Raw genomic sequence first — 25,645 nt, forward strand, 5'->3', positions numbered from 1 at the left:
CCCAATTCCCCACTCTGCTAGCACTGCCACCCTCCCAGCCTCTCTCCTCTCCCCGGGATTCCAAGTGCTAGGGGCTCAAACACCAAACCCTGCTCTCCTGGTTCGGAAGCTGCACTTGCCCAGATGAGATTCCCAGGAGGCCCAGAGGCTGCCTTAGGGGGAGGGGCCTAGACCTGCTTCAGGTGACTATTGAGGCATTTTGGGAAATGGAGTCCTCCCACTGGCTATGGCTCCTCCCCCTGAGGTTACAGTCCCCAGTAGGGGAGGGGCTATGCCTGTACTGTTCCCTCAGCCCCGCCCTCATTTCTTCTTTCCACTAACCCCAAGCCTCTTCCACCTCTGCCTGGAGGGGGCAGCCTCTCAGTTCCAGTACATTTGGAGCCCCAAACAGCAGGGTAAGGCCTGGCCCACAGCAGACACCTAATAAGTGTCTTTTGACTGATGGATTTATTGCTTGATCTATTGATCCGATCCTCCCAACAGCCTGGGAGGGGGTTCAAGGAACCCCCCCTTCTGACAGAGAAGGAAACTGAGGCAGAGGACAGCAGCAGACTGTCCAGGGCCCAGGCTCGGGTCCATTTCTTTCCTCCTCACCCCCTGCCTCCCTGCACAGTGGTCCTTCCCCCACCCCTTATTCCCAAGAGACAGAATGGCCCCTGCAGCTCACAGCTCTCCTGCCATTGGGCTGGGGCATCCTGGATCACTTGGTTCTGTGGCATTTCCTGCAATCCTAGGGCCATGTTCTGTCTAATCAGACTGAGGGTTCCAGAGAATTTCCCCCACCTCCTTACCACACCATATGCTATAGGACAGGACAGGGAAGGAATCACAGCCTGGATTCTCTTTCTAAAGGGCACTTTGCTTGTTTGGCTTTCCCAATGGGATGTGCTTGAGGGAGGTGCCTGGAATATTTCCAGATGAAAGAAAATACTTTTTAAAAAATCACTTGAGCACCTTTCAGAATTGTGGCCACAAGGGGGCAGCTGGGTAGCTCAGTGGATTGAGAGCCAGGTCTAGAGATGGGAGGTCCTGGGTTCAAATCTGGCCTCAGACACTTCCCAGCTGGGTGACCCTGGGCAAGTCACTTGACCCCCATTGCCTAGCCCTTACCACTCTTCTGCCTTGGAGCCAATACATAATATTGATTCCAAGATGGAAGGTAAGGGTTTTAAAAAAAAATTGTGGCCACAAGAATTCTGGTTCCAAGATAGAGATTAAAAAGAAAAAAAAAATTCTGACTCCATGAAATCAAATGAAGATTAAACTATAACAGAAACTGGAGAGAGGACAACCTACCAAAGAGGACATGAAATACGATCAAGAAAAGTCAATGGGGGGCAGCTGCTTGACTCAGTGAACTGAGATCCAGACTTGGAGACCAGAAATCCTGGGTTTAAATCTGGCTTCAGCCACTTCCTAGGTGTGTGACCCTGGGCAAGTCACTTCACCCCATTGCCTAGCCTTTACCACTCTTCTGCCTTGGAACCAATACACAGTATTGATCCTAGGATGGAAAGTGAGGGTTTTTTTTTTTAAAGAGTTAATAATATCCAAGATACGGAGACATGGAAGAACCCCATCGATACCTGAAAGCATTGCCAATACATTACTGGTTGTGAGAATTAAAATTAATATGCAATAGCTCCAGTATTATGTTTATATAACAACTTAAAATAAAAAGCTAGAGTAAAAACCTGCCTAACTCAACCTCAATCTCGAAGAACAAACTCCCACATATCTTTAATTCCCTAAGCCCAGTACTTATCGGCCATGTGCATTTCTTTTGTCACCCCTCTTAAGGTCCTCATACACACACTGGGCAGAATCTTCATTTTGCATGTTGAGAGTATTTAAGATTTTCAAAACTTTCTCAAAATATTCATTTGGTCTGCAATTCAAGCAGCCTGGCTTGTTGCTGCACATTCATAAGGAGAAGTAAATAAAGTGGGAAATCTCTAATGAAAATAAAAACTCCCAGGAAAAGAATTGAGCAGATCCAAACTGCACTTTTTAGTTCTACCAAGTCAACATGTGTCAGAGGAAAGGAAACACAACAACAGGGGAGGCTCCTTCCTGTGAAAAAATCCCGAGTCTCTGTCTCTCTCTGTCTCTGTCTCTGTCTCTGTCTCTGTCTCTCTCTCCCTCCCTCTCTCTCTCTCTCTCTCCCTCTCTGTCTCTCTCTCTCCTTCTCTCTCTCTCTCTCTGTCTCTGTCTCTCTCTCTCTCTGTGTCTCTGTCTCTCTCTGTCTCTGTCTCTCTCTCCCTCCCTCTCTCTCTCTCTCTCCCTCTCTCTCTCCCTCCCTCTCTCTCTCTCTCTCCCTCTCTCTCTCTGTCTCTGTCTCTCTCTCTCCTTCTCTCTCTCTCTCTGTCTCTGTCTCTCTCTCTCTGTGTCTGTCTCTCTCTGTCTCTGTCTCTCTCTCCCTCTCTCTCTCTCTCTCCCTCTCTCTCTCCCTCCCTCTCTCTCTCTCTCTCCCTCTCTCTGTCTCTGTCTCTCTCTCTCTCTCTCTGTCTCTGTCTCTCTCTCTGTCTCTCAAATCCGCTTAGAAAGTAGAAGGGGGCGGGGAAAAATAGCATGGGGTTTTTGTTCCACGCTGAAAAATGGCCAGGTTTTGGAAACCCACATGGGTGGAAGGGAAAGGGATTTATACTTCACCCAGTTCTTAAGAATTTCCCAGGCTACGAGTTAAAAAGACACAGCGCAGGTTCACAGCAGGGGTGTCTGATCACCATAAGTACAGGCTGCAGGCTGGGTGGCAGGAGAAAATGTGGCCACAGAATTTATCTATTCTATCTTTAAAAATATTTCCAAATTCTATCCCACTGTGGTCGGAAGGCCAAGTTGTGAGAATTAAAATCAATATACAATAACTCAAGTATTATATTTGTAAGATTTATTAATAACAACTTGAATAAAAATCTAGAATTAAAACCTACCTAGCTTGGCTGCGATCTCAAGGAAGAAGACCAAGAGGGAGGAGTCACAGAAAGTTACAAACCAATAACGTAACCATGCAAACGTGAGGACGCAGGGAAAGGGATGCTGGGAGATGAAAAGGAATTCTGGGGAACGTAGTTCAAAGGTAGAAACTTTCCACTTATACATGGTCAAAGGAAAGGAAGTTTCCCTGAATGCTGACAACCAGATATGACACATGAAAACATGCTTCACAGCACTCAGAAGAGAGACATAGAAGAAGGATTTTGCCAATTCTTGTCAGGCCTTCCAACTGGTAAAAAAGGACAAAAAAGGAAACCAACTTGGTATGATTTCTTAAAATAGGAAAATCATAAACGTAAAATAAAAGGAATATCTTCCACATACCATACAATAGAAACGGAGCATGGCCCTGGAAATGGGTCTAATATGGCCAGCTTGGCTTCCTTTTGAGTAATAAAGAATGCCACACGGCATTTTCAAAGCTCTTCTCATTCCTTCTGTGGCAAAAATGTATCCCCCCAATACAGAACTCTGAGGGAAATAATAGGTGTGTGGAGAGGAGGCCCAGCTCACAAGAGAGCCGGCCCCTGGGCCCATCAGAACCAGAGACCCTGAGCCTTAGAAGATGGCCTTTTTTCATAGAGAAATCTCATGACAGTGACAGTGATACAGAAAGAGAAAAGGATGCTCCTATCTTTCACTTGGGCAGTTCTTAATCAGTGGCTTCATCAAGTGCTCATTAAGCTAGTAAATGCCAAAGAAGAACGTTGGGGGGGTAGCTGAAGTCTATTATTATCACTGACCTTTTAAAGGCCTTTGCACTCTTGGTGTCTTTTACTGACAAGATCAGGAGTGAGCAATTTTGTAGAAACAAGAGTGGCCTTCCTCCTCTGTGACTCTCTTGAGCTTACACCCAAAGCACCTCTTTACCCAAGGCAGGCCTCCCCCTCCTTCCTGGCCTTCTTGAGCTTGTACCCAACAGGTTGTGGTGGGCTTGGTAGTAGCTTTTGGTTAGAGGCTTCAGGTCAAAAGATGTAAACAGGATTGGAGATGACCCTGAACTATATTTTTCTTATATGAAGCAAACTATATTATTTGACTATTAATTCCAAAATTAATGGTTGTGTTATGAAAATAATCATGAAGGCAAATACTAGTGTAATCATAAAAGGGGTGGGGGTTTCATACTCACACTTCTGTTCTATTGTGTGTATTATCGCTATTCTGTTCTTTCAGTTGTGCCCAATTGTGTGACTCCATTTTGGTTCTCTGGAGTGGTTTGCCATTTCCTTCTCCAGTTCATTTCACAGATGAGGAAATGAAGTAAACATGTGAAGGGATTTGCCCAGAGTCATGCAGCCACTAAGTATCTGATGCTGGATTTAATATGAAGAAAATCAAATCTTTCTGACATCAGGCCCAACACTAACCACTGCCCTAGCATTTCACCTATCCAATCATTTCCTTCTTTATTATGATGGGCTTGGGGTGGGATGGGGTGGGGGTGATGGGGCAAAATCCTATTCCTAGTCCTCCTCTGATGGATACTTGCTATATTAGCCTAACCAAAACATGTCTTTAATCAAGCCAAGGGAGACAAGGCTCTTCGTGGCCACCACTGAGCATCATGCATACACCACTCCACACAGAACTAAATTCTGAGACTGGGAACAATGTCCCTGGGAAAATGTACCCCTAATGGGAATTCCCATCAAACTGAGGAACTTTAGGGAGCATAGGAAAAGCAAGGAAAACCGATTGGCTACATGAAGGCTGGAGAAAGGACTCTAGCCAGGGCCTGGAACACCTGGAAATGGGCTAAATACAATATAAGAAATGTGGGAGAAAAAATGATACCCAGGACCTGATTCTAGATGCTAATCTTCTCTGAAGTAATTAAAGGGTGCTTCAGGGTTTAGGGTTCAGTCTGGTCCTTCTTGAAGACTCCATGACAGAGACAAAATTAAATTTGGACCAGGTTGTCACATCATACTTTCCAGTTTATTGACACAACAAAAGGATCAGGTATCAATATTTTGGTACACATGGACCTTTTTCCTATCTTTTAAAGGGAAATGGCTGCAATTGGAAGCACTGAGTCAAAGAGTATACCAGTGTCATGATTTTGGGGTGACTTCAGTTTCACCAACTGTCAATTATTAAATATATCAAAATTCACCAAATCCTTGCAATGCCTTTCCCCTTGTTATCTTTAACAATTGTTGGGGGGGGGGGGGCAAAGTGGAACCTAAGAAATGATTTAATTAGCACTTATCTATTATTGATTTTGTGCACTTGGTTTTAATCTTATTCTTCAAAAATGACATTTTCCCCCTGATTGATATGCCTTTTCCCTGATAAAAAAGAAAAAAAAAACTTGAAAGAAAAACATAATTGAGGAAAATAAAAAATCTGTATTTGTGATTCTCATCTTATCCCCTTTTGTGGATCTGCAGCTCTTCCTACTCATCAGTGATTTGGATTGGTGGTTACAGAGGTAGAGTGTTTTAACCATTTACTAGTTGATCATTTATATTTCTCCCTTGGAAAGTTACCTATTCATCAAGTCTAAATTCATATGCTAACTGAGCTGTGTAACCCTCTGGAAGTCACTCAGCTGAGATTGTCTAGAGCCCTTCTGTCTTAGAAACAATACAAAGACCAAAGTTAATGGATAACAAGAAAATAAAAGAAGAAATCTGTCCACTCATGGCCTTGACCATCTGTCTATTGTCTCCACTCTTCATATACCTGTATGTAATGAGCATCCCTTCTTTACACACCTTGCGTAGGAGGCCTTACAAGTGAAACTTGCTTCAAATCTTCCTCCAGGAAGTGACGAAGTGTGAGAGGAGCAGAACCAGGAAAACATTGTCCACAGAGACGGATACACTGTGGCACAATCGAATGTAATGGACTTCTCCATTAGTGTCAAGGAAATGCCCCTGAACAACCTGCAGGGATCTATGAGAAAAAACACTATCCACAAGCAGAGGACAAACTGTGGGATCAAAAACACTGAAGAAAGGCAACTGCTTGACTACAGGGGCCAAGGGATATGATTGGGGATGGAGTCTCTAAATGAACATCCTAGCACAAACACCAACAACATGGAAATGGTTCGGAACAAGGACATATGTGATACCCAGTGGAATTGCACGTCGGCTATCGTCGACTATGGAAGGGGTGGCAGGAGGGGAGGTAGGAAAAGAAAGTGATTTTTGTATTCAATGAATAATGTTTGAAATTGACCAAATAAAATAATGTTTAAATTTGGAGAAAAAAAACAATATGGTACTGGCAAAGAGACAGGAGGATGGATCAATGGAATAGACTAGGGTAAATGACCTCAGCAAGCTAGTGTTCAATAAACTGAAAGATCTCAGCTTTTGGGACAAAAACTCACTATTTGAAAAAAAGTGCTGGGAAAATTGGAAAACAGTATGAGACAAATTGGGTTTCGATTAATTTATCACAGTTTATACCAAGAGAAGTTCACAATGGGTATAGGACTTAAACATGAAGAGTGATGTTATAAGTAAATTAGAGGAATTTGAAATAGTATACCAGTAAGATCTATGGGAAAGGAAAGAATTGATGGCCAAAATAGAGATAGGGAACATTACAAAATGTAAAATGGATAATTTTTATTAAATTAAATAGTCTACATCAGTTCTCAAGTGTTTTCAGGTTTTTCTAAGCTCCACCTTTTCCTCCTTAAATATAAAATAATAGGATTCCATTACAATCATATGCCACCATATTTGCTCAGCCATTGCCCAAATGATGATTCTCTTCTTCAATTCCAATTTTTTTGTCACCTCAAAAAGAGCAACTTGAAGTGTTTTGTATTTGTAATATATATGTAGGTCCTATTCCTTTTTGTTTTTAAACGTTCTATGGGCACAGTTCCAAACTGATCTCTCAAGAATGGCTCGATTAGTTCACAACCCCAAAAGTTCATTTATTTTTCAATCTTCCAACATTTCTCACTTTCCCTTTCTGTAAATCTAATAGATGTGGGCTGGTCCCTCAGACTTGTTATCATTTGCATTTCTCCAAATGATACTGATTATCCTCCTCCCAAGGAAAACACATAAACTTGAGCATATTCATTAGGGTTTTTTCCACTATGAATTGTCTGATATGAAGAGATGATCTCTGGCTGAAAGCCTTCCTACAGAAAAACTCATACTGAACAAGCTCTGGACTCTCGATTTCAATTTCTTTCTTCATTCATGACAGGAATAAGATTTCTATCCAAAAGGAATTCTTAATAGGATTAGAAAGAGTATTCCATGTGTTTTTTCAGATCTTTTGATTTGGGGGAACCATACTTGGCCTTGTGAAAATGGGCATTCAGACTGACATCTACAGATACACTCCTCTGAAGCATATCCTTATAGTTTTTCCCCTCATCTTTACTGATGCTTTGCCCCAATATTTTAAGATATAATTATATTCCTTAAGAATATCCTAGGGGGCAGCTGGATAGCTCAGTGGATTGAGAGCCAGGCCTAAAGATGGGAGGTCCTGGGTTCAAATCTGGCCTCAGACACTTCCCAGCTGTGTGACCCTGGGCAAGTCACTTGACCCCCATGGCCTAGCCCTTACCACTCTTCTGCCTTGGAGCCAATACACAGTATTGACTCCAAGACAGAAGGTAAGGGTTTAAAAAAAAAAAAGAATATCCTAATACTCTTCTTTGGGACAGAATCAGAAAAAAAGAAAAACATTATTTCCCTCTTTCAGATTTTTAAAACTTCTTTGGTTCTAAGTATTTGAATTTTTCTTGAATGCTTAAAAATCTATTAAAACTGCAAATAATTCTTATAATTAGATTTTCTAATTGTAAGTTAGAATAAAGTTAGACTTGTGACTTCAAAAATACTGGACTACTATGATGTTCTGAGGCAACTGGAGCCCTAGGTGAATAAAACTAGAAAGGGAATGCAGCTGTTTAATCAAAACATTAAATAATACAAAATTTATACCAATACTGGAGAAAGTTTTTTTTTTAAACTCCATGAATGCAATACTAATGGAAGATGAAAGAGAAATAAAATGATGTAATAGTCTGTCATTGAATTCATATTCTAAAGGCACTTCCTTACAAGTGCTTTTCTCCCTCTCCTAATTAATGCTTATATTCACTAAAACATTTTTTCAACTTTGTATTCGACAGTTCTAAGAGCAAGATTTACTGGTAGCTATTATATTCCTAAAATAAAAATATGATTTTTAGTTTTTCCATTTCTCTCCACACTATTGTTATTTTAAAATAGCATTGCACTATGGAAACACATTCTGGCTCTCATCTTCATACAAGAAAGCCAACATTTGTAACTCCAATAAAAAATATAACCTAGAAACAATATTTGGGTAATAGAAAAATATGTTTCTCAGTGTCATGCCATTAAGAAATAGTTCTTTTTAAAACAATATTTTTGGCTCTCTATTAAAATTGTCCTTTATTTGTTACAATGATTTCTATAATATATGGGGCAGTCTGTATTAAGTGTTTGCAAATAACTTTATCTCCTTTAAAATAAGCTTCTTTTCATTAATTCTCAATGATTGCTTCTCCAAAAGAATTTCTAAATAATGATTCTGGTAACCCAAACCGTTATCATTCTAACTATTCTTCAATAAATATTCCCTTTCCTTTATTTTAATATGCTTTGGCAGGATGAATATTGATTCCAAGAATTTCCTAAACTAATGAAATCACAAGCCTAGTTCCATCTGCCTACCCTCTCCCACCCCCAACCCCCTCCAGCTCAAGTCCTACATTTAAAAATAGCAATGCGCCAAAGAATACATATATGAAACAATGGAACATCAGAAAAACACTTAAGTCCCAACATTTGCTATTATAACTGTTCTAAACCTCTATATAGTATGTTAAAAATAAAACTTGAATATTAAAAATGACTTTCATTTAAATAAATATTATAATTGCTCTCTAATTTAGACTAAATAATGAAAATAGTTTTGCTAAAAAATTCTATTTCCAGACATTTTAATGCAATGCCTTTCTTGAACATAGCATGTCAGGTCTGAGAGTTAAGAGGCTCGGAATTACTCATCAAGAATTAACATTTTGTTACAGTGATTAAATGACCCAGAATGAAAAAGGTGAAGTTCTAACATGTATACTGCAGTGTCAACTGCTCCCCCTGTGCCCATTAGAAATGACTCATATCCCATAATTAAGTGGAAGTTGGCTGCATAGTCTCTGTATTCTTTGATGTGGTTCTCCTTAGCCTCTTTTTTCTCAAGGCACCTTTGGGCATTTTAAGGAAAAATAATACCTGACTACAGAGAGCTGATAGAAGAAACACATTCGTGTCATCAATGCCGAGCAGTAGCTGGTCTGTTTTGCTTTCTGCTGTGCCATGTTGGATTCATTTTCTAGGCTCACATAGAGCTGAACTTTAGGGTCAAAGGCCATCCAGGCTCCACTGAGATGACAGATTTTTGTACCTAAAACAGTAGATTCCATCACTCCGTGAGATAACTCCTGGCTGGGTCAAGGTGACTTCTGGTGACCTAATATATTGGATGTTAAACTTAAAAGCTTATTTGGAAACAATTCCAGAGTGGCAGTGCCCATAGCTTTTCCATAGCTATTAGCAAACAGGAGCAATATTTTATACAAGAATTCCATTTGATGGTGCCAATCCTAATTACTTAACTTAATTTTTATGTACCTGTTCCTGAGTACTGAAGGCATATTTATGTTTGATAAATTTAGACCTAATAACAAAAAGGTATTTTTAGATCAGAGAAGCATTTTTCCCCTAAAAGCATAAATCCATATTTTAAATTAAGTACTGCCTGGAAAAGTGATGACAATTTGGTAGTGATATTATAGGTAGTGTATAGGAAGAGTTCCTTGAAAAAAACTGTATTAATATAGGAATAATTTATAAATTGTGGATTCACAAATGTTTGTCAGTTAAAAAGAGGAACTTCTTACAGCCAAATTCCAAATATAGTAATTATCACTGATTGTGAATGCACATATAGAAACGACACTTAAAATAAATATATAGCATTCTTTTTCTCCTTCCCAAGATAGGATGTTTTCTAGGTAAAAAGCAAGTATTTCACTAATATGTGCATTTGCAACTTTTGCCCACACACGGCCCTCGTGTGTAATGATGCCTTGTACTACCATGCTGAAGTGTCCTTTCATGGCACAAGAGGCACTTTGAGATGAACAAGACAAACCAATGTTCGTTTTCCTTTTCAAAGAAGAATCCAATTCATCATCTTCTGTGCATTTTCTCATAAGAGTTTGGGGAAAGAAACCCAATGATCAACTCTGAAATCCACAGGAAAGCTCCATGTTAGCGTTTGATCAGGACTTGCTCATATGCACCAGATCCCACTCTATTTGGAAGGTGATGACTGCCAAAAGACGTACTCCCTCCTGGACCCACAAAGAGCCTCAGTCCTTCTTCTTCTGCACTGGAGTCCAAGCTGAAGTCTTGACTTTGCAATATTTTTTCAACAATATCATCGGCATCCACTCTGGTAGCATCAACACGTTTTAGTTGAGATTCCACAGAATCTTGCTTCACAGGGTGCCTGTTGAGTTTTTCTGATGATTCATCCGAATCTTGTTTAATAGGTACATCAGGATTAAGATCAATTTTTGGTTCAGTATCATCACTTGGCTCCAGGATACTTTCAATTCTTGTTGATGTACTTCCCACTGAAGCATTTCTCTTGTGGCAGAGGTCAAGGAAACTAGATGACCTGGAGTGACATGTACTATAACCTGATACTTTTGATTGCTGGCTTGCATAGCTTGATGTTCTGGAGTGTCCACAGGCACCAAGTTCATCTGGAACGGAAGCACTCTTTGCCGAAAGATCTGACAATCCAAGATGGATTTTGAGAGTCTCTCCACCCTTCTGATCCTCATGTAGAGATTCAGATTCACCAGCAATCGGTATATACATAGATGTGGATGGAGGTGTTTTAAAACACGGATCACCAGACATGAGCTGCATGCTTATCAAGACCTTAAGAATAGAATTATCTTGTCTTGTATTTTTGGTATCATAACCTTCTAGTGAACAGCGACGAGTGGTATTTCCTGATCCAGCAAACTCTGCTAGGTTTAGATCTGCAAAGCCCAGCTTTGCATAAGCCTTTCCACCTTTTAATTCCTTCCTCACAGAGACCCTGTAGATGCAAGGATCCAGAATGCCTGTAGCAGCACTCGCACTCATTTTCCACATAAATGAGAACTTCTTTCTCCAGTGAACACAATTTGCTTGCACCACCTCTCTGGAAGACTCGGCACAGAAGCTGCCCCCGTCCAGCAGCTGCATCTTGCAGAAGATTCCATTGACAGAGGGCACTGAGGAGAGCTCCTCCAGCTCGAAGTCCACCTTAAACTTGAACTTCTTCTTCATCATCATGAAAGCCATTCGCCGGGAAGCCAGGCGGGGTGTTGGCGGGGAAGGGGCGCGCCAAGAACGGCTCAGGCGCCCCCTCAGCGCCCCGGATCCTCCTTTCAGCCCCGACCCATGGTTGCCAGGTCCTCGAGCCCGGAGTAGGGCTGGAGGAGGAGCGGCCGCCCCTCGCCTCCGCCTCCTGGGCCACTGGAGCTGCGGAGGCGCCCAGGGCGGACGGGCCCCGGGGAGGCGTCCACCTGTAGGGGGTACTCCTCCTGGCCCCAGGGCTCTGGCGGAAAGGGGCTGAGCTGGCGCCCCGAGTTCCCGCGGCCACGGCCACCCTGCCCATGTGTGTGTGCGGACTCTCGTTCAGAGCGCCAATAAATGCCGCCGCCGCCGCCGCGGCCACCCGGAGCAGGAAGGGAGAGAGGGAGAGGAGGCGGGCGGACAGCGAGGCTGGTGCAGCTCTTTGGCCGCCTCAGCCTCAGCCGCCGCCTCTCACTCAGGAATTCTTAATTGGGAATAAAAGATGATTATTGCTTAAAGGCCTTATCACATTGATCATATTCCTAAAGTTTCTCTCTAGTGCAGATCCTCTTCTGTTAAATAAGCTAGGAGTGGCAACTATAAGCTCAGCCTCACTTGTGAGGTTTCTCTCCAGTGGGGATTTTGTGACATGAAGCCAACTGTGGAGTTTTAAGAGAAAGGCTATCTGAATTTATTACATTCATAAAGTTTCTCTCTAGTGTGGATTCTCTGATGTGCAGCAAGTTGGCCCCTACATGGGAAAGCCTTTCCACATTGTGTACATTCATAAGGTTTTTCTCCAGTGTGGATTCTCTGATGTTTTCCAAGATCTCCACTCCATGTGAAAGCCTTTCCACATTGTTTACACTCACAAGGTTTCTCTCCAGTATGGACTCTGTGATGTGCAGTAAGAGAGCCCCTCAGTGTGAAAGCCTTTCCGCATTGTTGACATTCATAAGGTTTCTTCCCAGAGTGAATTCTCTGATGTACAGCAAGATAGCCCCTCCCTGGGAAAACCTTTACACTGTTTACAGTCATGAGGCTTCTCTCCAGTGTGGATTCTCTTATGTTTTCCAAGATCTCCCCTCCATGTGAAAGCCTTTCCACATTGTGTACACTCATAAGGTTTCTCTCCAGTGTGGACTCTGTGATGTGCAGCAAGAGAGCCCCTCTGTGTGAAAGCCTTTCCACACTGTTTACATTTATAAGGTCTCTCTCCAGTGTGGATTCTCTGATGTTCAGTAAGATAGTCCCTCAGTCTAAAAGTTTTTCCACATTCTGTACATTCATAAGGTCTCTCTCCAGTGTGGATACTTTCATGCTTAGCAAGAGGGCCCCTCTGTGTGAAAGCCTTTCCACACTGTTTACATTCATAAGGTTTGCCTCCAGTGTGAATTCTCTGATGCTTAGCAAGAGTGCCCCTCTGTGTGAAAGTCATTCCACATTGTATACATTCATAAGGTTTCTCTCCAGGGTGGAGGTTTTGATGTTCAGTAAGATGGACCCTGTGTGTGAAAGCCTTTCCACATTGTGTACATTCATAAGGTTTCGCTCTAGTGTGGATACTTTGATGCTTAGCAAGATGACTCCTCTGTATGAAAGCCTTTCCACAGTTTTTACATTCATAAGGTTTGTCTCCAGTGTGGATTCTCTGATGTGTAATAAGATTGCCCCTACATGTGAAAGCCTTTCCACAGTGTGTACATTTATAAGGTTTCTCTCCAGTGTGGATTCTCTGATGACTAGCAAGACCACTCCTAAGTGAGAAAGCCTTTCCACATTCTGTACATTCATAAGCTCTCTCTCCAGACTGGATTATTTGATATGAACCAAGCTCACAGTTCTGACTGAAAGGTCTCACTCCTTTGTTACCTATAGAAAGCACCTCTACATGTTGACTCATTGGATGACTTCTGATGTGTAAACTCAAGCGATAGGCGATTCTCCCTAGGTTATCTTGATACATGGACATTTCAGGAGGTTTCTCATGGGACTGGTTAAAAACTGCTTTTTCAGGAAAACATTTAGTGTATTCACTTTCCAAACAACAGTCATTTCCTGAGGTCAATTTTGTATACTGATTTAGGATTGAATGTTGGCTGAATTTCTCTTCAATTTCATCAAATTCACAGTCACTCTTTGGATTTGGATTTGCCTTGATATTAGAGTCACAGATTTCTCTCAAAGTGAAGTCATAGGTACTCTTATTCATGCCTCTTGGAGAGCCAGATCCTTCAGATCCTTCCATAAAAAGGCTCAGCTTTGTAGACATCTCTTTCATTTCAAAATAAGTCTCTGCCTCTAAAGAAAACAAATAATGACATAAACACAGATGGAAAGGAGACACACACCCATGCAATATTACCTATTTCCTCTGATGGCAATAAGTAAATGGATTTTTATTCTATTTCCCAAGCCATGAGGAGTTTTCAAATTTAAACAATCAGAACCAGACTTTGGATATACCATTTGGTCATGACTGCATGATGGAACATTTTAGAAATGTTTTCAAATACAATTACAATGAAACCTCATAACGGATCTGTGACACACAGGATCAAGATCATACTTCACAACTCATGTCATAACTAAAGAATGGAGAAGTGACCTGACCAATTTCCTTGCAAGTAGACTACAACTCAAACCCTGTGCCAAAACATGCTTTGTTCACAGTATTAAACAATCTTTGTCCATTGCCCTTCCTGTCTTTCCTTTAAAAGTCACTCATTGATTAATCTTATAATTTTGTCAATCTCAGGTAACCTTCCAGATATTTCGTTCCCATCATTTTGGATACACTGTCACTTGATTATTCTTAGTAAATTTTATAAGCTAAGCTGAGAAACAACTTCACTCTTTTTAATTCTCATGTGTTCATTTTCAAAGTGGAATATAAGATTTCTTCTTTTCTCTACAGATAGAAAGATATTATGCCATTCATTCATCTTATTTTACAATCTACTGTATATTACGTCTCATGCTTTATACTGAGTCCATCATCCATCTCTCAGGAAATATAGTATAATGCATGGTTGGTGTGCCAGCCCCCAAGCCTAGCCCTCCCTTCACTACAACAGAAAAAAGTCTTTTGGGATAACACACCTCATACACCTGCTTTCACCTCAATCCCTTGGACAGGAGATCTTTGGGCCTTTTTTTTTTCTAGCAGCTATTGTGATTCCAGTCACTGAAAACAGATGATAAAATATTCACCTAGAACTGGAAGCCATGGGCATAAGGAAGCATGAAGGGATCAGGAAAGAAAAATAAAAAAATTAGTTCCTCTTAAAGGGAAGGGGGCATATAAGCAAGGCCTTCAGAATGGTTTCTATTGCAATCATTGTTGGCAATCATGGAACACATATGCAATCAGAAAATTCTATCTTTATCTACCTTTTGTAATAGAAGGATAGGCACATTCCATTATCTAGAAATTAAAGGCAACTGGTAGTGAAGGGGTAAAAGGTCAGAACTTTGAATCAGAAAAACAAATTTAATCCAGCCTGAAAGAGATGTTAAGTGGGTGCTCCTGGGTAAGTTATTTAACCTCTGTCGTTTCAGTTAACTAAACTATGATTGAGGATAATTATGAACACCTTTACCCAGTAGAGGACATAGAACAGGTATTTTTAAATGCTTATTGCCTTCCTTTTCATTCGTAGCACCAGGCCTGGAATGTGAAGGAAGAAGGAAGGAGGAATAAGGATAAACTTGTGAGACTAGGCAGAATTAGAGATGGTGAACTATAGTTTCACACTTGTTTTTTAATTTTATTTCCATATTGTTTATTTTTAGAAGTGAATAATCATATAAAACCACAACCTCAAAACAAAACCCCAAATAAACAAGTGAAAAATTGTATGCTCTCATCTGCATTCCAACTCCAACAGCTCTTTCTCTGGAGCCATTATTTGTCATAAGTCCCTCAGAATTGTACTGGATCATTGTATTGCTGAGAGTAGCCAGAGCTATCACAGCTGAACATTCCATGACACTATTGTTATAGTATATAATGTTCTCCTTGTTTTGCTTCTTTCCCTCTGCATCAGTTCTATGTTCCCTGAACTTAATTATAAGATCACCCTTTATGTCTAAATCATCTGCCCATTTTGCCTATATCTTGATATAAGCTATGAGCTATTGGTCTATACCTAATGTTTGACATATTGTTTTCTATTTTTCCAAGCACTTATAATTTCTAAGCATTTTAAATGGTCACTGTAGACAACATAAAACATTTGGGAATCTATCTGCCAAGAGAAGTACAGGAATTATATGAACAGAAACAAAACATTTTTCACGCAAATAAAAGTCTACCTTAAATAATTGAAAAAACATTCATTGCTCATAGGTAGGATGAACTAATATAACAAAAATGATAATACTACCTAAATTAATTTACTTATTCAGTGCTATGACAAATAAACTACCAAAAATATTTTAAAGAATTAGAAAGGGGGCAGCTGGGTAGCTCAATGGATTGAGAGTCAGGCCTAGAGATGGGAGGTCCTAGGTTCGAATCTGACACTTCCCAGCTGTGAGACCCTGGTCAAGTCACTTAACCCCATTGCCTAGCCCTTACCACTCTTCTGCCTTGGAACCAATACACAGTATTGATTCCAAGACAAAAGGTAAGGATTTAAAAAAAAATTTTTTTAAAGAATGAGAAAAAAACAATAACAAAATTGATCTGAAAGAACAAAACATCAAGAATATGAAGAGAACCACTGGGAAAAAAATGTGAAGGATGGTGGCCTAGCAGTACCAGATCATCAACTGTACTATAAAGCAGTGATCATGAAAACAATATGGCATTAGCTAAGAGACAGAAGTGTGGATCAATGGAATACACTTGGGGGTAAATGACCTCAACAATCTAGTGTTCCATAAACCCAACGATCAGCTTTTCTGATAAGAATTCAATATTGGACAAAAAATGCTTGGAATATTGGAAAAGAGCAGGGCAAAAATTAGGTTTAGATCAGTTTCTCACACCTTATACCAAGAGAAGATCACAATGGCTATATGACTTAAAAATAAAGAATATTATAGTAAATAAATTAGGTGAACAAGAAATCATATACCTGTCAGCTCTATGGAGAAAGGAATTATTTAAGATAAAACAAGAGAAGGAGCACATTGCAAGACATAAAATGAATCATTTTGATTATATTAAATTAAAAAGGGTTTATATTAAAAAATCAATGTAATCAAATTAAAAAAGGAAGCAACAAATGGGGAAAAACGTATAATAAATGTTGCTAACAAAGGTCTAATTTTTCAAATATACAAAGAATAAGTCAAATTTACAAAAAAAAAAAACATGTCACTGCCCAGATGATGAATGGTCAAGGGATAGGAAATGGCAGTTTTGAGATGAAGAAATCAAAACCATCAGTAATCACATGAAAAAATGTTCTAAGTTCCTTGTGAATACAGAAATAGAAATCAAAACAATTCTGAGGGACCACCTCACAGGTACCACAGTGTCCAATATGACAGTAAAGGAAAATAATAAATGTTAGAGGGGATGTGGCAAAATTAGGACACTAATGCATTGCTGGTGAAATTGTGAATGAATCCAATCATTCTGGAAGGCAATTTGGAATTGTGCCTAAAGGGCTTTAAAACAGTGCATGCCCTTTGATCCAGAAATACCACCACTAAGTTTATATCCCCAAGTGATTACAAAAAATGGAAAGGACCTGTTTGTACAAAAATATTTATAGCTAGGCTTTTTCTAGTAGCAAAGAATTGGAAAATGAGAGGGTGTCTCTAGATTGGGAAATGGCTGAACAAATTGTGGCATATGATGGTGATGGAACACTATTGTGCTTTAAGGAATAATGATAGATTCATTTCTATCAGATGAACTGATGGGGAGTGAAATAAGCAGAACCAGGAGAACATTGTACACAGAAACTGAACTGCTACTAAAGCAATGTAATGATCCAGGACATTCCGAGGGACTTATGAGAAGGAATGCCATCCACATCTAGAAAAACAGCTTTGGGAGTAGAAATCCAGAATAAAACATGTGACTTATGACTGGTTAATATGGGTTCTGGTTTTAAAAGATTGCTCTATTACAAAAATTAATGATATAGAAATAAGTTTTGAGTGATAATATAGGTATAACCCTGTGCAATTACTTATCAACTCCAGGATGAGGGAGGGAAGAGGGGAGGGAGACAACATGAATCTTGTAACTATGGAAAGAAGTTTAAAAAGAAAAGAAAAACCTGCAAAGATCTCCATGAACTGATACAAGTGAAGTGAGCAGAACCAGGAGAACACTATACACAGTAACAGCAATACTATATGATGATCAACTGTGAAAGATATCATTCTTCTCTGCAGTACAATATCCAAGAAAATTCTGAAGGACTAGTGATGAAAAATGCTATGGATCTTCAGAGACAGAAAGAATGGGGTCTGAATGCAGATCAAATTAAACTGTTCTTCACATTATTTGTATGTGTGTTTTATCTGTATAGGAGTATTCTCTCACAACATGACCAATATGGAAATCTTTTCTATGATCATACATGTATAACATAGATCAAATTGCTTATCATCTGAAGGAGGACACAATTTGTATCTTTGTAAGACTCCTTTTTTCATATTTGGTCAAATCATTTAAAAAGTAGTTACATTAATGCCCTATTTTATTTGATTTTTTTTTTTAAGAAAATGAACTAGTCGATTTAATAGCTCAAAAGTTTTTACTTTTTTTTAACCCTTACCTTCTGTCTTGGAGTCAATTGACTCCAAGCTGCCCCCTTTTACTTTCAATTTTATTCATTTCTCCTTTTTCTTTTGTATTTCCAATTCAGTCTTCACTTGGGGATTTTTTATTTCTTCTTTTTTATTTTTTCCCTCCATTTTACTGATATGAGTATTCATGGATATAAATTTTCCCCCAAGCATTGTTTTAGTTATATCCCACAATTTTTGATATGTTGTCTCCTCACTGTCATTCCTCTGACGAGAGACTACTTACATCATTGTTCATTGACCCACCACTTTTGACAAATTAAATTATTAAATTTCCAATGAATTTAAAATTTTTCTTTTCATTAATTCTTATTGACAATACTTTTATTGCATTATGATCTGAAAGGGTTGCAGTTATTACTACTACTCTTTTATATTTCATTGTGAAGTTTTTATACTCTGGAACATGGTCTTTTGCATATTTTCCATATGCACCTGAAAAGAAGATATATTTCCTCATTTCCTTCAGTTTTCTCCAGATATTTATTAAATGCAACTTTTCTAAAATTTCATACATTTACTTTATTCCTTTCTTGTTTCATTTTTGGTGAGAGTTCTGATAAAGGAAGGTTGAGATCTCCCATCAGTATACTTTTATAAGCAGTTTCCTCCTTATTCTCCTTTAGTTTCTACTATAAAAATCTGAAGGCTATAGCATATGCTACCCATATGTACAGAACCAATATACTCTCACTGTCTATACTACCTTTTTTGTCAAGATGTAATGATCAACCTTCTCTCTTTTAATCAGTTCTACTTTTCTCTACCTTTGCCTGAAATTGTAATTGCTACTCCTGCTTTTCTTATTTTAGTTAGAGTCCAATAGGTTCTCCTCCATCTCCGTTCCTTTACTCTCTGTATCCCTACCTTCAAGGGGGGGATCATGGGATGCACTAATGAAGGCTTAAGAAGGGTCTGGGGTCTTGAAGTTGGCTTCTGCTCAGGTACAGGATGAGGAGCAGTATGTAGGGGATGGATTTTCTGTACTCCCCTTCGCCCAGTTTTACTTCCAATTCCTCTTTGTCCCCAGAAATAGACTCTTTCTGCATACCTTTCAAGTTGTTTTCCTCAGGAATCTCACCTTATTCTGACCCTTGTTCATTCTGTGATACTAGAATTCTAGAAGCACTCTTTTAAGGTTTATTTGAGATTCTCAGGGTGGTTCCAGCTTTTGCCTCTGCTATGCAGCCTTGTTGGCACTACCTCCCCTATGAATACTTCTGAACAAAAATTCTTTTCTAAAGATCAGACTCTTCCCAAATGGGAAGGGTCTGCCCTGGCAGGTAGAGTGTCCCCTTCAATGGCCATCTGCAAGGAAAATCTACCTTGGTATCAACAAAGAATTTGCACACAAATTTCAGGTCTAATTAGAAGGTCCACTAGATGACTTTTGTGATTAGCTTCAGAAATGTACATCTGTTACAAAGTTTTAAGATTTCACCTGAAGCTACCTAAAATAGAAGAGAGATAATTTCAGGAGCAAGAAAGGAAAGCCCCAGCTTCCCATCACAGAACTCAAAGACTTTTTTATTTTTTTTTTAAACCAGGCAGCAGAACCTTGTGCAGAGATCAGCAAGTTTGCTTGTTTAATCAATGACAAAGGCTTAAAATCCTGCTCCTTTGGCATGGAATGAATACATTCCCTCAATGGCAGACTCAGAGTTAACGGAGGAAATGGTCCTTACCCACAGAGAGTAGATTCTGAACATTCTCCAGCATCACCTCCCTGTACAGCTCTTTCTGAGACGGGTCCAACAGGCGCCACTCCTCCTGGGTAAAGTCCACAGCCACATCCTTGAATGTTATTGACCCCTAAACCAGCAAAAGTCACAAGATTTAGAGCTCAGTCTGCAGAATTCATCCAATACAGTCCTTATCAACTAACTTGAAGAAACTGAAGCACACAAGGGACTCACCCTTGAAGAAAGTCAAGAGCCAGCTCTGGAGACCTGTCTTTTAGAGCATAATGGAATACTGATGTCAACATGGAAATCTAGAGATCCCCAGTTTAGTTTGAGTGTAGGAACCCTAGGTTTTGACCTTGTCACAGGAGAGTTTCCCCCTGAGGGAAGGTCCCTCTTCACCAGACAGTGAACTTCCTGGTAGTTTGGGTGGGAACAGCTAATCCCATCCAATATTGAACATCTCTTTTGTCCCAATGGTTTCTCCCCCTAGGCTAAGGTCCATGACCAAGGTGACCCAGCCCTAGGCTGAGTCTTTCCCTTTTGTGTCCATTGTAGGGCCCCAGCCCCTCACTATTATTCCTGTTTGGAACTCTTCATTTTCCTTTCTTACCATTGTAAAGTCAATCAACTGTCCCTCTAATCCTAAAGCCCCTAGGTCACCTAGAGTGGTATATAGGTTCCCCAAATTCTTTTGTTCCATCCTGAGTCGGTGGCACTCCCAGGGGCTGGTGACCAGGGCGTCTCCACTCTGTGCAGTCTTGGAAAGCAGCTCTGTTGTCATATTAGTAGCGCTAACCCCTTTTCCCTTGATTAAAGAGTGATTTTTGACTATTTAATAGTTCTGTGTTTTTTCTAGTTGACACTGACAAAGGCATTTTGTGTCTGAAGTGAGAATCTTGTTGGAACAGTCAAACCTGGAGAAGTGTCTCACTCTGAAATGCTTTTCGCTATGGAATTAGGGAGAGGGTGTGTGCTCTCTGAGGGAGGCAGGAGATTCTGTGGAGAAGAGAGAAGGTGATCTGAAATCCCTCCTCATCACAACTGTCAGAATTCATCTAGTAAGAACATTTTTTGGAAGTTTGTGAGAAGGTAGCAAGTACTGTGTATTCTGAAGAAAAAACGTTACTGAAACAATGTGGAAGGATCAAATGTAATCGACTTGCTACTAATACCAATGTAATGATCCAGGATAATCTTGAGGGACTTGTGAGAAAGGAAATCCACATCCAGAGAAAGAACTGTGAGAGTAGAAATGCCAATGAAAAACATGATTTATCAACTGTTTCTATGGACATATGATTGGGAGTTTGGGTTTTAAAAGATCACTCTATTCCAAATATTAATAATATGGAAATAGGTTTTGGGCAATAATACATGTATAACCCAGTGGAATTGTTTGTCAGTTCCAGCAGTGGGGAGGGGAAAGAGGAGGGAGAGAATATGAATCGTGGAACCATGGAAAAATATTCGAAACACATTTTTTTCCGTTAAAAAAAAAAATTTAAAAAATAAAGGAATCGAAATGGAAAAATATTGAGGAAGCAAGAAGTTAGAGAATCCTGTTAGATTCAAGGTAAATGATTTGAATAGGAAAAGGAAAGGCCTAAAGTTTCTCTATGTTGAGTCATTCTACGCTCCTGAGAGTTTAATAATATTTGAAAAACAGACCTTTTAGCCCTCCTCTGGAAGTCCCATCCTTTTTCTTCTACAAATAACATGTCTTTTCCTATCTGTGCCCTCACCTGATTTCACCCCAAACTTCTTCCAAAGCCTTCCTGGCAGGCCTGACTGACCTATCCAAACCCCAGGTCGTGGGGATCAGAAGCAGAGACTGTCCTTGGGCCATCCCTGGAATGGCCCCTCTGATGGAGTGTGTCACACTGTAAGGTGGATCAATAAATGACAGTGGTTGGGCCTGTCTGTCTGGAACTTGGGCTGCCTCATCCAGGCAGGGGCTACAGAGGCCCCAGAAAACCCCCAGAACACAGTTGGGGATTGTGGGTGACCTTTGAGGTCACACTGACAGCAGCAAGCAGTGATGGCCCCCCTGGAGGCTTGGGAAAGACAGAGGTCTGAGTTCTGCTTGATTCCAGCTGTGGGGAGGTTGGCCAGGCCTGGGGATGGACTGCACTCACCTGGGAAGGGGGCCTCGGGGTCCTGGGGGCCATTCCTTCTGGCTGCAGGGTCTCTGCTTGGGTCACACTGTGATCCTTCAGGGGGTGGCAGGCCCAAGGTGGGGAGACTTCCTCTTTGTGCACCTGTGGGGAATTAGAGGGGGGAGGGCTCAGAGGAGACTCTCCCCACAGGAGGGGACAGGGAGCCTCAGGCTGGGAAAGGACCTTGGACTGGCCAGGAAGAAGCCTCCCCACCCCCTCCGCTGCTCTCTTTGGCTTCATTCCTTTCAGAAACTGCTTTGGGTGCACAGGGGGATTGAGGGAGACTGCTAGGAGGAGAGCTTACTGGTAAAGAGGGGGCAGAAGACCCTGGAGGGGGAGCTGGGCATCAGTTGGGGGTTGAGACGTGAGACATATCATGTTGGCATTTGTTCTGGGCCAGAGATCAGAGCTCCTTCCATGGCCTGTGGGCACCGGCACCCCCCCCCCCAACTCCAACCATGCTCATATTGGCTGCTTCTCCCTCGGGACCTTTGGAGAAGGACCCGACCAGCCCCGCCCCTTCCTATGACTGTACCCCTCCCCCCGCACCCATCCTGTGACTGCACCCCCATCTCTCAGCCTCCTCCTGGCTGCGGTGGAGGATGGGGGTAAGGGGACCCATTTACTCCTCTGGGGGAGGACAGAGCCCCGCCTGCCTCCTGGTCCAGACAGAGCCGTCCCTGGCCTGACATCGGCACTTCCATATCTGTCCCTTTTCCAAGGTCGTTTCAAGCGACACAGAGATACAAACACCCACTTACACTCCCCCACAGCGCCCCTCCCCCGTCTCTCTGGTCGCACGAGCTTACTCCTTCCCCACTCCCTCCTGTCCCCAAGACTTCCAGGCTCAGTTACCGGCAACTGGTCCACCCGGGTCTTCTCGCTCCCCAGGACTTAGGGAGCAGAAAGTCTCCTGTGCCAAAGCGGGGAGCCCCTGCCGCGCCTGTGCACTGACTCCCTCCCCTCTTCCCCCTCTCAAGAAGGAAAGTCCCCGAAAACAGAAGTATGAGTACTACAGGAGTAGAGACAGACCTTTCCAGTTTCCCAGCATGCCTAGAGACTGCCGTAGGAGGAGGTGCCATGACTTGGGTGAAGTCAGGACCCGTGCATTCAGGGAAATGAAGTCTTCTACAATGGGACTGCCACTGCGGTCGTGCCACAGGCATTCTGGGAAATGGAGTCTTCTACAATGGGACTGCCACTGCGGTCGTGCCACAAGCATTCTGGGAAATGGAGTCTTCTACAATGGGACTGCCACTAACTAGATAATGTCGTGCCAGAGGCATTCTGGGAAATGGTGTCTTACTTCCTGATCCTGTTATTTTTGGAGTGTTGGTGGAGGAGGGGCCACGCCACAAGCGTTCCCAGTCTCCCTGGCTGCAGCCGCGTCTTTTTAGTTTCCTTTCCTTTCTGGTACTGTTAGCTTAGATCCTCCTGGACCTCCTTCCTGTGATATAGGAGGCCGCTATGGAAAGAACCACGGAAGCGTTTCTGAGAACACAGACCGAGCATGAGAAGGGACCCAAGAAGCCCCTAAGCGCGACCTCCTCATTTCAGGGAGGATCAAACTGAGGCTGACCAGCTGATCCTGGTCCTGGTCCTGAATGAGGGGCCGGAGGAGGGATGGTTCCGGTGCAGTATTGATCCTAATAGCAGAGCCCCATAGCTGAAAAGCCCCACTTCCTGTAGTTTAGGAACAATGACTATTTCTCTGTCAGACCCGGCTCCGAGATGCCATCTAGTCTCCGGCTTGTTGCACTTCCTTTGCCTTAAGCATCCTAAAGAAATTCTTCCTCTTCCACAAAATTTGGTGACTGAGTGAAGGGAGTAAAGAGGGTTTTCAGGCCTGAGAGGGAAACTTCCCGAGTCGCCCTGTGTGTGACAAGGGCTGAGGGCTGCCTGGACCGTCTCCTCATCAGGCTTTCACCAGTTGGGGTGTCTGGGGTGCTCCAGGGAGGGGCTGAATAATGAGCTCCTCAAAGTCTGCTAAACTGCCTGAGTAAGCTCTGGGGTCTCTGGTCACTGGGGCGTCCCCTGACCTCCATGGCCCCTCCTAGGGCTGATTCTGGCCTGACTTATAAGCGGATCTAACCCGGAAACTGATGGGTATCACCCCAGATGTACAAGGTTCTACAAGATTTGTGGGAAACGAAGTTGATTCCTAAAGTTGCTGACCGAAAAAGTAAGATACACTATATAAAACTTATTTCCTTCAGGATGTGCCTTTGTCCCTATTCAGTGATCTTCCTAAATCTTAATTGCAGGAATCCTTTTCTGCCATCCCAGAGAAGTGTGAGAATTTCCTGTAAGTTTTGAAAAGCTGCCAGACTCTAAGCCTCCAAACCTCTCTAGATAGTGGAGGAGATACCTGACATGTAGCAAAGGTCAAGACAAGTTTATTTCCCTGCCAGATAATTTATCCCCAAGCCAATTCTCTGATAGAAGGATCCAGTACAAATCAATCTTGTGAATTATTAATTAGAACCACAAGAAAATTGCTTTGGGGACCATATCTTGCTTTCACTGACCCTGAACCCTTGTTCATTGGGAACAGCTTTGACAATATTTTCATAATCCTTAGGATTACTCATGTCTGATCCCTTCAGTAGGATCCCCAAGGGGGTGGGAAGGCCTGTGTGCCTGTAAAGAAGTACAAAAGAGGAGGTCCCAGAGGAGCTACAAGGGTCCTTCCACTGTCCTCAGGGGAGACTACCCAACAAGAGGGGAACAGGGAGACTCAGTCTTAGAATTGAAGTTGAAATGAACAGGGAGAAGCCTTCCTACACTTTCTAACCACATCTTTGGCTTCATTCTCCAACTTCTACATAGAACCTTAAGAGGCCGAAGGGGCTTGGGATCCCAGGAATGAGACTATTTGGAACATCAATGGCCCCTGACTCAGATCTCCCTCTGATAATATGGGGGAGACATAAAGCCTGGGCAACTGTGGCCAGGTACTACTCATGGGGGTGGTAACCCAGGACCTTTGGGATGTGAGGAGGAGCCTGGACAAATAGCAGGGGCATGGAGCAGGCCCATGAGCCAGGCCTGGAAAGGAGATCTGCTCCTGGCCTAACTGGCTGACACTGGCCAAGAGGTCAGCTGAGGAACATGAGGCCCAAAGGAAAGGGCAGTCAGCAGAAGCAGGGCACAGGCAGGAGTCCTCCCAGATTGCACTTGGCATCTGAACATGCAGAACTGGCTTCCAGAAGTCAGAGAGAATTCAGCCCCAAGGGAAGCATACCCAAAGCCAGGACCTCAGGATCCTATCTCTCCTCCCCAAATCCTGCCTTCCAATGGGAGGAATACCTTGGCCTCTGGAATGACCCTTCTTCCCCTCTGGTCTCCTAATTGTTCCCCAGTGCTAAAATTCCAACCATGCCATGTCTCCCCAGGTAGGCCACTCTGAGAGTTTCCATTCCCCATTCCTCTGCCCTTCTTTCTCCTTCCACCTTACCTTGCTCTCCAGTGTGGATTCTCTTATGTTTATTAAGATTGGAGTTCCATATGAAAGCTTTTCTCCAGACTTTTTACATCCATAATGTTTCTCTTCAGTGTGGATTATGGGATGTGCAGCAAACTCAGGGTTCTGACTCAAGGCTTTCCCACATTAATGACCACCATGAAGTGTTTCTCTAGGATAACTTTT

The 25,645-nt window shown here is 41.9% G+C and overlaps 2 protein-coding genes across 3 annotated transcripts; both read right to left on the minus strand.

The window, feature by feature from the left end:
• Positions 1–6,564: 6,564 nt before the first annotated feature.
• Positions 6,565–24,122, minus strand: LOC100618864 (zinc finger protein 154-like). 2 transcript variants are annotated; one of them, XM_016422672.2, is made up of 4 exons: positions 23,029–24,122; positions 21,976–22,098; positions 19,841–19,967; positions 6,565–13,679 (listed from the first exon to the last, which is right to left on the minus strand). In XM_016422672.2, the coding sequence occupies exons 2-4, from the start codon at positions 22,006–22,008 to the stop codon at positions 12,331–12,333; spliced, it is 1,509 nt and encodes a 502-aa protein (XP_016278158.2). In that variant the 5' UTR covers positions 22,009–22,098; positions 23,029–24,122; the 3' UTR covers positions 6,565–12,330. The 2 variants fall into 2 exon arrangements, with proteins under 2 accessions (XP_016278158.2, XP_056652635.1); XM_056796657.1 differs by lacking the exon at positions 23,029–24,122 and adding an exon at positions 22,852–23,022.
• On the minus strand, positions 10,293–11,384 carry LOC130454008 (EEIG family member 2-like). Its single transcript, XM_056796659.1, has one exon. It carries the CDS (start codon positions 11,382–11,384, stop codon positions 10,293–10,295), a length of 1,092 nt encoding a protein of 363 aa, XP_056652637.1.
• Positions 24,123–25,645: the final 1,523 nt, after the last annotated feature.

The sequence above is a fragment of the Monodelphis domestica genome, chromosome 4 (genome assembly GCF_027887165.1).
Source record: "Monodelphis domestica isolate mMonDom1 chromosome 4, mMonDom1.pri, whole genome shotgun sequence".
NCBI lineage: Eukaryota > Metazoa > Chordata > Mammalia > Didelphimorphia > Didelphidae > Monodelphis > Monodelphis domestica.